At 42.4% G+C, this 14,022-nt stretch overlaps 1 protein-coding gene across 2 annotated transcripts; it reads right to left on the bottom strand.

The window, feature by feature from the left end:
- Positions 1–1,065: 1,065 nt before the first annotated feature.
- LOC115005798 (membrane-associated guanylate kinase, WW and PDZ domain-containing protein 1) lies at positions 1,066–11,156 on the bottom strand. Of its 2 annotated transcripts, XM_029427739.1 has the most exons (5): positions 10,962–11,019; positions 10,526–10,602; positions 9,591–9,738; positions 5,009–5,147; positions 1,066–3,264 (listed from the first exon to the last, which is right to left on the bottom strand). In XM_029427739.1, exons 3-5 carry the CDS (start codon positions 9,651–9,653, stop codon positions 2,474–2,476), a joined length of 993 nt encoding a protein of 330 aa, XP_029283599.1. In that variant the 5' UTR covers positions 9,654–9,738; positions 10,526–10,602; positions 10,962–11,019; the 3' UTR covers positions 1,066–2,473. The 2 variants fall into 2 exon arrangements, with proteins under 2 accessions (XP_029283599.1, XP_029283598.1); XM_029427738.1 differs by lacking the exon at positions 9,591–9,738 and having other exon boundaries at positions 10,962–11,156.
- Positions 11,157–14,022: the final 2,866 nt, after the last annotated feature.

The following is a 14,022-nucleotide window of genomic DNA, read 5'->3' as shown; positions in this document are numbered from 1 at the left end:
TTGGCTGAGAACAGACGGGTTTTAAATCTGCTGTAAAACATCTTTAAAACATTATTCTTTTGATTATTTGATCTCCTGCCTCCAGTTTGTTCAGTGATTCGATGCTTTTCTTTGTCATATTTGATCATAAATTAGATTTTGGTTAGATCTCTTTATTACCGTAAAATGAAGAATCGGTTTAGTCAAATAATTTTATTATTTCTATTTTGAAAACGATTAATTGTCATTTTCAAGCAGAAATAGTGAAACAATTCCAATATTCTCTGATTCCAGCCTCTCAAATGAGAAGGTTTCCTGCTTTTCTTTGTCATATATTATTGTAAACTAAACGTTTTTAAGTATTTGGTACTTTCAGTCGAGCAAAGAGACATTTAAAGACGTCACGTTTGGCTCTGGAAGTTGTGATGCTAATTCTTTACATTTTGTTTACGTTTCATAGACTAAACTATCATCCATTTAATTGAAAAATATCGGCAGATTAATCAATTATTGATTTTCTGTGTAATATTTGATCGTAAATTGACTTTCTTTGGATTTTTGACTGTTGGATCATTTAAACGCCCATTTTACACAATTCTCTGACATTTTTAGCATAAAGTGACGAATCGGTTTAGGCTGTTCTTTCATTTCATAGACTATGGGGGGGGGGGGGGGCACGGTGGTGTGTGACCGGTCTTGGCGTTGTTTGATGACACGAGACAGGACATGGCGGGATGTGAACAGGAAGTGGCGGCGGTGTCTGCTGCCTGCAGCCTCGCTGTCAGTCTGCAGGACGAAGGCTGAAATAAATGAGGCACTTTGTTTTGATCCAGAGCTGCAGGTCGTAGCGTCCTGATCCACCGTGGCTGTTGCTATAGAAACGGGTCATCTTTGTCGGCCAAGTTGCCGTGGCGATGTTATGGTAATTGACAGCCAACAGGACCACAGCTGGACCTGAACTGTGTGTGTGTGTGTGTGTGTGTGTGTGTGTGTGTGTGTGCGTGTGTGTGTTATGGCTCTGTTACATCATCAGGGCAATGTTTTTTTTTTCTTCTTTTTTTTACAAGCAAGCAGGCAAACCAGATCATCTCTGATCTATTTAATATCTAATAATAATAATATTAATACTAATGATGTCATTGAGCCTTTTACATGTTCAGCTTATAAAAATAAAAAATCATTCCAGTGATATTCACATGCTCAGATTACACAGAATCACAGAACAGCGCCTTCAGTAAAGGTTCTCATGTTGTTTGCATACGAGTTTAAAGTTAGGAAGAGGAGGATGATGAGGAGGAGGAGGATGATGATGAGGAGGATGATGGAGGTGAAGAGCGGGGCCTGTATCACAAGAACTTCATCTCACTCTGGAACCCAACATCAGGGATCCTGATCGCTGGTGTCGTGAAGCTGGTTACACACTTTTCCACATGATTCATAGTTACAGTGGATCAACATTAACCCTGCAGCCTGACAGTGAAGATGTTCAGAGCGACGGTCTGGTTCTACCTGCAGAGCATTTGGTGACGCACACAAAGGTCTGGCTGAACTATCATAAATCTGTACGAAGGTGAAAATGGAAGTGTTGTTTACTTTTCTTTAAACCAATCGCAATCGTCTTGGGCAGCCAAGGAAGCAGCGATGGTGCCCTTTCAAAACTAATATCGGGAGGGATCTTGTTTTGGTGGAACATTTGCTAAATCCCCGCAAAAGTTTACCTTCGCTAGTTCACTGCAGACAACATGAATATGAAACTTCTTCCATAACCGATGGGCAAACGTGCAAGAAAGTCTCTTTTAGACTGAAAATGTTGTAGATATCTTGTTTCTTTATATTTTCAACTGTTCACCCAAAGAACCGAGCCACCTCGTGGCATCTTGGGCCGCGTTTCAGACACGATAATCAGATTCTACTGACCCATAGAAATCTCTGCTGCTGCTTATTATTTGTCACTTTTATTATAAATTGATTAAAAATATATTTTCCTGATTGGTTAATTGTCGTGCTGTTGACAGGTTTTCTATCTAATTCTCTGAGGTTAACTGTTACCATGGTGATTTACCACTGTTACCATGGTGATTTACCACCGTTACCGTGGTGATTTACCCCCGTTACCATGGTGATTTAAAAGTGCACCAGCGTCGAGAGCCGGATAACGCACTAATAATAACGGCTTCGTGATACAGGTCTCAGGATGCACTGAGGGATGATGGGTAAAATGAAAAATAACATTGTTGGTGAATTTGGCAGCCGTGTGTGCAGCTGTTATGTCAGTGGCCAATCAGGAGGCCTCAAAACCCGCCCACCAGCCAATCAAATACAAGTCCTTGACAGCTTGCTTATTATCTTCCAATCAGAAACTTCTTGTCATCCAATAAGAAGCAGGAAGAGGCGGGTCTCCTCTCAGTAGGCCAATCAAGAAAGCCCTTATAAGTAGCCAAAAAAAAGAGAGAAGAAAATCAGCGAATAAAAAAACGTCCTCGCTGTGAGCCAATCAGAGAGAGAGCCCGCCCAATAGTTCCCGCCCACCGAGCCGACTGCCAATCAGAACCTTCGTCAATCTCTTCGGGCTCGGCTTCAGCCAGGGGCCCGGGGCCTTCCCCTCGGCTCTCCTCCAATCAGAATCCTCCTCCCTCCACTCCGCTGTTGCGATGCTGGTTGTTGATTCGCTGTCGGACAGACGCTGACGCTCGTCGTCGTCGTCATCGTCGTCGTCGTCAATCGGCATAAGGAAGGAGAACGGCGCACCTGAGCTCCCAGAAGGCTTTGCGTGGCGGGTGGTCCTGTCGTCTCTCTCCACCCTCCTCTCCTCCTCGTTTGTCGCTCTCCTCCTGCTCTTAGTCTCGCTCCTCCTTCTCTCCTTCATTCCTCCAGATTCCTCCACCTCCACCTCCTCCTGCGGCAGCAACATATCCCAAGATCGAGCACTGATCCTGGGTAAACTCCTGCTCCTCCTCCCCTGCTCCCTCTGGTTGTCCCGCTTCTCCTTTGGCCTGACAGTCTGGCTTCTTTTCCTTCTCTCCTCCTCCTCCTCCTCCTCCCGTGCCTCCTCCTCCACTACGTCTAGGTCCAGATCAGGAGGCCCTAACCCTCCTCTTCCTCCTGTTCTTCGTTTGGTTTCTCCCTCTCTCCTTGTCCTCCTCCTCTCTCCTCCTTCTCCTCCTCCCGTACCACCGCCTCCTCCCCTCTGCTGGCTGAGGGAGGCGGTTGTCATGGTTACTGTTTTCACATCTTGCTCCTCTGTGTGTGAAGAGGAGGAGGGGGAGAGGGCTCCTTCCTCAGGGCCTGACAGACAGACAAACAAACATGTTGAGCTGCAGTTCCTCCAACGTCCACCAGATGTCAGTACAGTTTTTATTCAGTTATTTAAATGCACAAAAATAAAAGATTTAAGACTTCTTCTATGCTCACAAAAGGCTCATTCCTCTCCAATTTTGGTTCACAAATGTATTATAATCCATAAATCAAGATGCTGATTTGACAGCATCATTATTACACTGCCTTGGCCGGGTCACTCTAAAAGGTCACTCACAACACACAATGCTACAGATGTCGTCTTTTAGAGGGAGCATGCCATGCAGACTGCAGGAGTCCACCAGAGCGGTTGCCCGTGAATTAAAATGATTTAATGAGTGTGTATATATATAAGTATTACCATAAGCCAAAGGGCTGCACAATATTGGAAAAATTTGACATTGCAATATAATATTTTCCCGCGATAATAAATAAAATATACAGAAATATTTACCATACATTTTGTAGACTACATTTTAAAGTTAAATGCATCAATCTGGTGCACTGTGAGGAAGCAAAATTAAGAGGATAGATAAACAATGTTGTGCTCTTGTAAACAATTGAATCGTAAACCCTTTGGTTGTGTAGATGGTGATGAGAGTCAACTCCGGTGGATGGATTATCTTGGCAAAGTTGATTTACACAGATTTTAACAAACTTGTGCTCATTATTTGAGAGAAATTAGCCTTTTGTGGACACATTACCACCATACTATCAACATGTTTAAAAACATAAAGATGGAGGGTGAAAAGTGAAAGGAAAGGAAATGAAATGAAAGAACAGGAAGTACCAACCGCGAATTTTCAGTGCGTCCAATCACGTAGAAGCAGGGTTCCCCCTGTTTAGAGTTGGTCATACAGAGAGACAGGCTGGACAACTCCACTGTGGAGGAAGAGGACAGGAAGTACAAGAGGAAGAGGACAGGAAGTACAAGAGGAAGAGGACAGGAAGTACAGGAAGTACAGGAGGAAGAGGACAGGAAGTACAGGAGGAAGGAGAGAAAAGAGAAAGTACAATTTCAAGAGCTGTGATTCAGAGAGTTGTGAAGTGAGAAGAGTCAGATAATTTTACTAAAATCGTTAATTTCTTTAACGATCTGTCAAATATTTTAATTCTCTGGTTTTTACCAACTCAAAGACAAAAATACGACGACATGACAAAGAGATTTCTTCATCAGCTGTGGAAAGAAACTATATTTACTTAAGTGCAACATTTGAAGCACACAGTTGTTCGCCACTTCTGGTTGCTACATTTTTAAAGAGCTTTACGCCCAGAAACGTCCCGAACACAGAAACATTAAAAGTAAAGAGAAGCTGCAGATACAGAAACTGTAAACATGTTTTTTTTTAGGAATTCCTACAATTCTGTCGCTAAAGTAATCTTGAAGATTTAAATTGAAATAAATGTTAATTTACGATCTATTGCCGGATGAGCTAACACGATGGGGATTGAGTCTCTGACCCTCTGATGAAAGCCCTTTTACATTCGCAGTATTACCACCCGGGAATTCCCACGTGTTTGTATCTGAGAAGCCGCGTCAAACCTAAAACACGCCCGTAGCTGCAGGCAGCTCCTGACAGGACGCCGACTATCATGCTCACTTTAAATATTTCCAATTTATAAAACTGTATACTTCTACTTCACTACATTTATTTAAATGATAAAGATTGCCAGCCGAGAACAAACTCCCCAAACGTCCCACACAGTTTAACTTCACTGCATCAGGTTGTCTCACCGTAGTCGGGCACGTATCCGTTTCCTTTCTTGAGGACGAGGTGGATTCGATGTCCTCCTCTCCTGATCTGCTCCACAGCCTGACTGTGAGTCATCCCTGATGTACTGTCTCCGTTTATCTCCACCAGCTGGTCCGACACCTGAGACAGCAGGTACGACATAACATCATCAAACTGCACAGGGAGCCACATGTAGGAGCTGGTTATTAATGAAAGAATGACCTGCAGACGTGCAGCTTTATACATCTTTAGTCGTGGATTTAATTGTTTTATGCATCTTGTGTTTATTTCTCTTCTTGCATATCAAATCATATTTTCCATTGACATTCAGCATCAAACAATTTCCATGAGATGAGTTTCAAAGAAAAATAAATTGAAACAGTGAAAAGTAGGAACAATCTGGCATATTAGGCGTTACATATTCAACACAGTTTTCCCAGTTGTGACTTTCAATTCCAGTTTATGAGTTTACTTGCTGTTATTTTATAAAAGAAATTAAATGTCCGTCTGTGCATTTGAGTCTCTTTTTGTTTTCTGCTCCTGTTCCTCCATGTTTACCATCCATCCATCGTCTACCGCTTATCCGGGGTCGGGTCGCGGGGGCAGCAGCTACAGTAAGGAACCCCAATCTTCCCTTCTCCGGGCCACATCCTCCAGCTCCGACTGGGGGATCCTGAAGCATTCCCAGTGAGGAGATATAATCTCTCCACCGAGTCCTGGGTCTTCCCCGGGGTCTCCTCCCAGCTGGACGTGCCTGGAACACCTCCCTAGGGAGGCGCCCAGGTGGCATCCTTACTAGATGCCCGAACCACCTCAACTGGCTCCTTTCAACGTAAAGGAGAAGCGGCTCTACTCCGAGTCTCTCATGGATGGCTGAGCTTCTCACCCTATCTCTAAGGGAGACGCCAGCCACCCGTCTGAGAAAACCCATTTTGGCCGCTTGTACCCGTGATCTCGTTCTTTTGGTCATGACCCTTCATGACCATAGGTGAGGGTAGGAACGAAGATCGAGCGGTAGATTGAGAGCTTTGCCTTCTGGCTCAGCTCTCTTTTCGTCACAACGGTGCGGTAAAGTGACTGTAGTACCGCCCCCCGCTGCTCCGATTCTCCGGCCAATCTCTCGCTCCATCGTCCCCTCACTCGCGAACAAGACCCCGAGGTACTTGAACTCCTTCACTTGGGGTAATGGCTCATTCCCTACCCGGAGTAGGCAATCTACCGGTTTCCTGCTGAGAGCCATGGCCTCAGATTTTGAGGTGCTGATCCTCATCCCAACCGCTTCACACTGACCGATCCAGTGACTGTTGAAGGTCATAGACCGAAGGTGCCATAAGGACCACATCATCTGCAAAGAGCAGCGATGAGATTCTTAGGCCACCGAACTGCAACCCCTCTCCTCCACGACTACGCCTTGATATCCTGTCCATGAATATCACGAACAGGATTGGTCCACGTTTACCTGTTCTGATAAATTCACTGCGTACTTCTCTGAGGAAAACACATGGTCTGCTTTACAGTCATACTGCTTTTTAAAAAGAGTCCTTTAACACTTCCTGTACTGATATTTCACATTAAAACCAACCAATCCTGGTATCGGCAGGAAGTTTTGAGTTTTAGTGACTTAACGATTTAATAAAAACGGTAAAGTTGATGTATTTTGATTTAATTAGAGAACCGTATTTGTGTTGAATAAAAGTGCAACTGCAACTTATTTTCAGTTTCAATAATGTCTTTAAACAAACTTCAGTTAAATTCAGTTTGAATGATAAAAGCAGAAAATATTCCCTTTTTTATAAAAAGCTGATACCAGTAAATTGTTGGCAGTTTTGCTTAAAAAGTCAAAAAATAATGAAAATAATACGTTTTTGTTTATTTTCAGGCTCTAATTTGTTTACATGCTTAAATTTTAGATTTTATTTGAGGATTGATGGTAATCCAGAGTTGGCCAAGAGGATGTCACACAGTTTTAAATTTGGTAAACAGATCATTCAAATATCCTGAGCTCTTCACACTTCTGCCTGTAGGGGGCGCTACCTGCACTTCTAGACCCTCTTGTTGAATATTTAAAGCTCAGCGCTGTGGAAGAAGCTGGATGTTGAATGTTTGATGCTCAGCGTCTCACGGCTGCAGACAAAAAGGAGTGAGATCCTGAAACTCATAAATAAATTAAGTGATTTAATCTCACAAAGGAGCGTTCGTCTGTTTCATATCGCGTGTTGCTGACGCGTCTTTTCACACCTGAAGTGCCGAGAGATCGTCCTGGTGAAGTGTTAACCGCTGCAGGAATGCGTCGCATGCAGATTAGGAAACTAACAGACGTGTAAACTGACACCGAGGACATACTTTATATTTGATACTGTAGAGAGAAGTGGATAAGGGTGCAATTCACATTCATGCGTTTATTCTTTACGTTGTTGTGACGGCATGATCCGTCGATGAGTGTTAAGGTGCACAGGCACTCCAAAAATAGGCACAAATTTTTTTTACAAAATACTGAGAAAAACAAAAAGGAAAAAAAAGCATCAGCTTCCATACTACGGCTGACACACTACTGATTTTTTCAAAATATTGTACACACGCCATATAGGACACATCGGGTGAGATAACCTGCATCACCGTATAGGGACACTTAAAACCGAAACTGGCCCAGTGCCCAGAATTTTCAGGGAAAAAATCTTATATCTGGTTGGATTTTTTTGTAAAGTGTCAAAGAGCTTTCTGCATTGCATTGTGATTGACTTGATGCTGGAAAATGTTTATCTGATGGTGACTGTCTGTGAACGTTCTTTGAGTTGTCTGTGATTCTCGACTTTGCATAAGAGGCCTTTTTCCTAGTGGTCATCTTAACGACTTAGAGACCGGAGCATTTGCCGAGGGGATTAAGTTTAAAAGCAGGTCCGGGAAAGTCGTGCGAGGTTGTGTCCTCTCCAGAGAGAGAGAGAGGCGGCCGAGCCTAGCTCCCGAAACCGTTTAAAGGTTAGCAGGAATAATATAAGAGGTCACGAAAAGGCGGACTGAACAACCCAGCCGAAAATTAATCTCTGTGGGCTAAGGGCCCGCTGGTAGCAGTCCGCTGTGTGTTCCGAGAGTGCCACGGGCGACAGGTGCTTTTTCCTCCGCTGGGAGGAAAACGTGTCGCTCACCTGGCGAGAGAGTCTCAGTTTCTGACGCTGACTGAGAGCTGCTCGCTTCATTGTTTGTGCTTTTAAAAAGTTGTGTGAACAGCTGGAGGTTACTGAGGAGAGGCGACAACGGGGCAGACGGAGCTTGAATAATAAAGTATATTTATTGCTGGTTCTACCGCTGTCCTTCCCGTAGCCAGATTCCACTGTTCAGTATTGTATATTTCCCCCTGAGTATACGCTTCAATACTTTATGTTTTATTTAACTCTCAATATCTGTTGTTTGGGGTTGACGAGGAAAAACACAGAAAGAAAAACGTAATCATGACAGAAGATGTGCAGCTCGGATGATGAGTCGACTACAGCAAATTAACCGGCAGCAGTTTTGATAATAAATTAAAAGTATTTTTTAAGCTGCAGTTTGAAGAAGCTCCGTCTACGTCTTGTATTGTTTAATGACAATAAAGCTGTGAACCTAATTCACTGATTTACTTATGTTTTGGGTTTAGTTTGTTTGTCTGTCAGCAGGATTACAGAAGAACTACAGCCGAGAATTAACTCTTTCATTTTGGGGCAGATTCACAAATTATTTTCCACTTTTGTCAAGATTACGAGTTAGTTTATTTAGTTTTCTTTGTCTTTTCTCATTTTAAACTAAATATATTTGGGTTTAATATTTGCTGCTGGACATTTCAATAAATCCACTTCTGCTTTCAGTCATTTTTGTTTCACCAAATTACCATTAATTGATAAAATAACTGAGATATCGCTAGATTATTAAATTAACAGTTTGCAGCTGTAGTTAAGTACCTGTTAGTGGTGTGAGGCCTCACTGTTTGTTTTTTAACCTTAATCCTACTAACTGGGGTCCCTCAGACCCCTGAGCTAATACCTTTTGTCCCTCACAGGTGCTCTATTCTATCTTTCATGACTTTGTCAATCAATTTGTTCTTAATGACTTCATATCATTGTTTTCTGTTATAATTGATGCAGACACGGATGCTGCAGACTCAGATTTGGGCTCCGTCAATATGCAAAGTTCCTCTAACTTTCCTAAATAATTGTTAAATAATTAACAATAATAAAACATTTTGCTCTGATGGCTGTTTCTTAAGAGTTGTTTATTCTCAGGGACCCCAGTCGGTATGTAAAATATGTTTGTAGGTGGAGGGTTAACAAAGCGCAGATATCGCCCCCTACAGGCTGCAGTGTGTATGACGCCCCAATGTAAAAGTTTGTTCTGATGGAGGAGCTGCAAGAACCACGAGCAGGTCACTGAAACCCTCACGATTCATCTTCTGATGATCAGGAGTCTCACTCTGACCCAAAGTGCTGGACTGACAAAAAACAAAAGCACTTCCTGCAGCTCTTTCACAGTAAAAGCCTTCCAGAGAAGAGAACTGATTCTGGCTTTTACTGTGAAACAGCTGCAGGAAGTGTGCGTGTGTGTATGTGTGTGTACCTGTATCTTGTTGCTACGTTGGGCCGGCCCCCCCTCCATCAGTCCCAGTACATACAGTCCCATGTTGTACTCGCTGCCCCCCCCTCAGAGAGAAACCGAAACCTGTCGGACCTCGCTCCAGATCCACGTTGTAGAACCTGGACTCCTCCTGACAGACGATACATTTAATTATTACCACTTTTAATCCTGCTTTTTATTATCACTACTATTAGTAATACTTCTACTATTGCTTACTTCTCTACGACCACCACAACTGCTTCTGCTGTTTGACCCTGATGAAGGCCGCAGGTCCGCAACGCGCTGGTCTTACAATAAATTTATTTTATATTCTATCTATATAGTGTTGCTGGAGCTTTGACCTTCACACGGATGTTTATTTGGGGTGTTAGAGTCAGTGTCAGGAAGAAAAACTAAGATTTATGGGGTGTATAAGAGAAAATAAAATTTCTTCATTTTGGAAACATAATAATATTCTGATATAAAGTCCTAATTTTACGGAAAGAATGATAAAGTTGGAATTTATAAAACCAGAATTACAAGTATAATATCAGAAAAAAGGTGTGAAAATTAGAATAAATTCTATATTGATATTTCAAGTGTTTTGTCCATGTATACTGTACAAATACTACAAGATGTGTTTCATTATTACCTTTAAGTCATTGTTGAACTCAGCTCAGCCTCATCTTTCATCATACTTTCACAATTTTACCCTCAAAAAACTAGAACTTTATTCTCATAATATTGCAGCATTTAAAGTTGTTTGTTACTATTTTATATCAAATTATTACAACTCTTATTTTCATAACATCACGTTACTTTTCTCTTACTGAGGCAGTTAATCCTGAAGATGTTGAATCTGATCTGAGAGCAGCTCTTAAAACAGAAACATTAGTTTGTACTGAAACTACTGTGAGACTGTGAGGGGTCGGACTGACCTTTGACCTGCTTCTGGATCCTTTCATCACCCGGCCGTCAATATCCAGATCTGCTCCCTCTGACAGAGAGGACGAGTCTGAAAGTGATAAAATATCATTTCACAAACCTTCTGGACAATATAAATCATATTTTCACAAAACCTAAGAAGCATGTTGGTGTCTGAACGTCTCCACTTGAGTCTGTTCACAGCAGAAAGTGGAACATCAACATTAACGTGACAATAAGTTTCCATCAGTGTTTTAAAAAGCTGGTTTAGTGTCTGTGGTCTTTGTGTAAACCAGCTCTCTGCCGGGCCAGCTTGTTGTTCCTTAACGCTGCAACTCCGCTGGTAAAAGTTCACAGAAAGTTAGAAAATGTGCACAACAGTCAAGCTTCACCTGTGTGTGTGTGTGTGTGTGTGTGTGTGTGTGTGTGTGTGTGTGTGTCCGTCCGTACGGTGTCTCGGTGTGATGCTCAGTCTCAGTGTGTTCCCGGCTCTCCTCAGGATCTGGGCGAGGTCTCGGTGCTGCAGACCTCCGACCGCTCGACCCTCCACCGCGTCCAGCTGGTCTCCAGGCTGGATCTGCCCGCTGCGAGCCGCTGGACTGCCTCGACGCACCGTCACGAACCGGTGAGACATCAGGGAGGGGGCTGTGGGGGGGCACAGGGTCAGACATCATTATTACAAACAACTGCTACTGCTGTATAAGTGTTAGTCAGTGTCGGGAAGAAAAAACTGAGATTTTGAGGAAAATAATAACTTATTGAGAATAAAGTCGAAGGAAATGTCAGAATATTCTGATATAAAGTAAAAACTTTACAAAGAATAAAAGAAGATAGTAATTCTTCTAGAAAACAAGTATTACAAGTAAATATCACAAGAACAATTAGAATTAAGTCAATAAAGTGTTTAGAGAATAAATGTTGTTATGAATGAACTGAGGATAAAACACTTGTTGTATCCTGACAGTTTATATGCAGTAGGTTCCTCTGATAGTAGGAAGGCAGACAATGATAAAGTTCACCTGGCGTGTCACCATGTTCGCAGATCTCAGCTCTTAACAATTTGATTATTACTGACGATAAAACTACCAAAATAAAAGCTAGAGATGACAAAGTGGCCTTAGTGAGGAAAAATAGATCAATCGAGGACACGAGTTATTAATTGTGACGCAAAACAACAACGAAGGCACTCGCAAGGACGACAGAGAGACGCAGAACGGCCATTTTTAATATTTTAAAATGTGCGCAGTATATAAGTATATAAATATACTGAAGTGCTGCTTTGGTGACGCAGATACCGAACACTTTGCATACATCCACCATGAAGTTTCCCTTCTGATGTACAAACTATAACGTCTGCAGTCTCTAAGTCGTTATATTGCAGACAACATGTCCTCACGATCTCCGTCTCCTCATTAATTGTCTTTTACTAACAGTAATCTCTTGCACAGCTCGTGTTGACGTCTCATCCTCGAGCTCTTAGCGCTCTACAACAAGTGACTCGGCCTTGTGCACTGTCAGCAGTATTTATTATTTAATGAAATTGATTTAATGAATCATAACTAATAAGTAAATCATGGCCTCGATATACACGTTCTCACTATGGCCACTCTCCGTTAACTCGGGGATCTCCCTCCTCTCTGACGGCTGTGTAATAATAAATGTGTTTTAATTATTGAGGTGTGTTCAGTCTGCTCGGCTGAACTAACAGCTGCTGCAGCAGGAAGGAGAAGAGAGGAAGCTGCAGTCAGTCGGCTGTCACGTCCACACATCCTGACCAGGAGAAAGTGTCGGCATCAGCAGGAAGATGACCCGTTTGTGTTTCCCTGACAGCGACCTCTAGTGGACGGCTCATCAAAGAGTCTAAACGAGTCACATCAAGGCCCAGACGTATTCACTTTATTGACAATATATATTATATATTGTCGCATTTCCCATAAAGTCTTTTCACAATTTGTTCCACACAAACCTAAAAAAGTTGCTGCACTTCGGTCACAGTAACCTTCAGCCAACTCACAACAACCTGAATATGATGAGTCGATGGTCGTGTGGCACATTTATTAATACAAAGTAAAAGATCTTTGTATTTAGTTTTCATGTCCAACACAGTCACTACAATACATTTCTGTCAGGCACATAACGCCCTTAAAATGACAAATAAACTTTGCAGTCAAGCGAAACTAACTGATGAATGGAGCGTATTTATAGAGCGCTTTGCTAATCGGTGCGACAACTCAAAGTGTTTCACAACACATCTCAGCATTCACACAGAGTCAGGGGCTACCATACAAGGTGCCACACGCTCATGAGTAGTGATAAACACTCGCACACCGTTGACCAACAGGAACTTTAGGGTTCAGTTTCTTGCCCGAGGACACTTCGACATGTTGACCGAAGTCTATCTTAAAGATCTCATATTACCTTATAAACCAACGAGAGCAGGGGTGTCCAAACTTTTTTCACTGAGGGCCACATACAGAAAAATATACGAAGGGCTGGGCCACTCATACTTTTGAGGTATATTGCCTAAAAAAAAAAAATCAACGGGGAGGGGATGAGGGGAAAAGGGGATGGATATATCTCAAGCTTGTTAAACAAATAAGTTATTGGGCTTGTTAACACATCAACTAACGTTAGTTAGAAAATGTTATCAACTTTAATTGACAGAATGTATTGAAACATTGAGCTTATTCACATGAATACTGTGTAATATATGTTTTAACTCTCCTATAATGGGAACAGCGTTGCACTCAGTGGGAGCAGTGATGCTTTGGACTGAAGGATGCTGCAGGTCAGGAGTACGTTTGATGTTTGAGATACGAAGGACATCACAGAGATGCTGTCGCTCATTTTGGTTCTCAATCTGCTTTTGTTAACAGAAAATGTTTGCTCACATATTTGAGTGGGGAAGTGTGCAACATTGAAGTTGCGTAGTTGTGTCTCAAAGAGACGGAGCTTCACACAGAGTGCTTTCATGTGCGCAGTCGGCTCTTGTTCAGTGTTGATGTGACCAGTAAGATCAACTAAACAGGTTTGTCAAACATGAAGGGTCACTCAGCTCATGAAGAGGTCGCTCCTTCGCTTTCAAAACAGATCGATTTCTGATCACAGGGAATAAAACCGCTGCAGCACGGAGCCATGACTCAGCCAGCGCACATCGGAACTGTGGAGTACGTCCCCGTATTCAGCATCGACATCATACAGGAAAGCTTGAAATTCTCTGTGGTAAAGTTTTCGTGCTCAATGTTGTGCCCTTTAGACCCCTAAGACCGAGCAGTAACGCAAAAGTTATCGTCAACTCCCCGCAAACAAAATGAACAGCTGTGCGGTGTCTGTCGCATCTGTGCTCTCATCACATGCAATCGAGTAAAAATCTAAAGCACAAGCTTTATCTGACACTTGATGTTTTAAATTAGCTGACAAGTCAAAACTATGTTTCTGTGTTAGACCTAAGAAGTACAAAACATTCAAGTGCAAGTTTCTATCTGGGCCATAATTCCGTTATACTTTTAGA

The sequence above is a fragment of the Cottoperca gobio genome, unplaced genomic scaffold (genome assembly GCF_900634415.1).
Source record: "Cottoperca gobio unplaced genomic scaffold, fCotGob3.1 fCotGob3_365arrow_ctg1, whole genome shotgun sequence".
NCBI lineage: Eukaryota > Metazoa > Chordata > Actinopteri > Perciformes > Bovichtidae > Cottoperca > Cottoperca gobio.
This window is presented reverse-complemented; position numbering and strand designations above follow the sequence as displayed.

Excerpts from the sequence above, each read along its gene's own strand:
- LOC115005798 (XM_029427738.1), bottom strand. The coding sequence starts at position 11,145 with ATGTCTCACCGGTTCGTGACGGTGCGTCGAGGCAGTCCAGCGGCTCGC. Across the intron at positions 10,603-10,961 it reads GAGCATCACACCGAGACACC|ACTCGTCCTCTCTGTCAGAG; the intron begins GTACGGACGGAC and ends TATCACTTTCAG. Across the intron at positions 5,148-10,525 it reads GATCCAGAAGCAGGTCAAAG|GTGTCGGACCAGCTGGTGGA; the intron begins GTCAGTCCGACC and ends CTGCTGTCTCAG.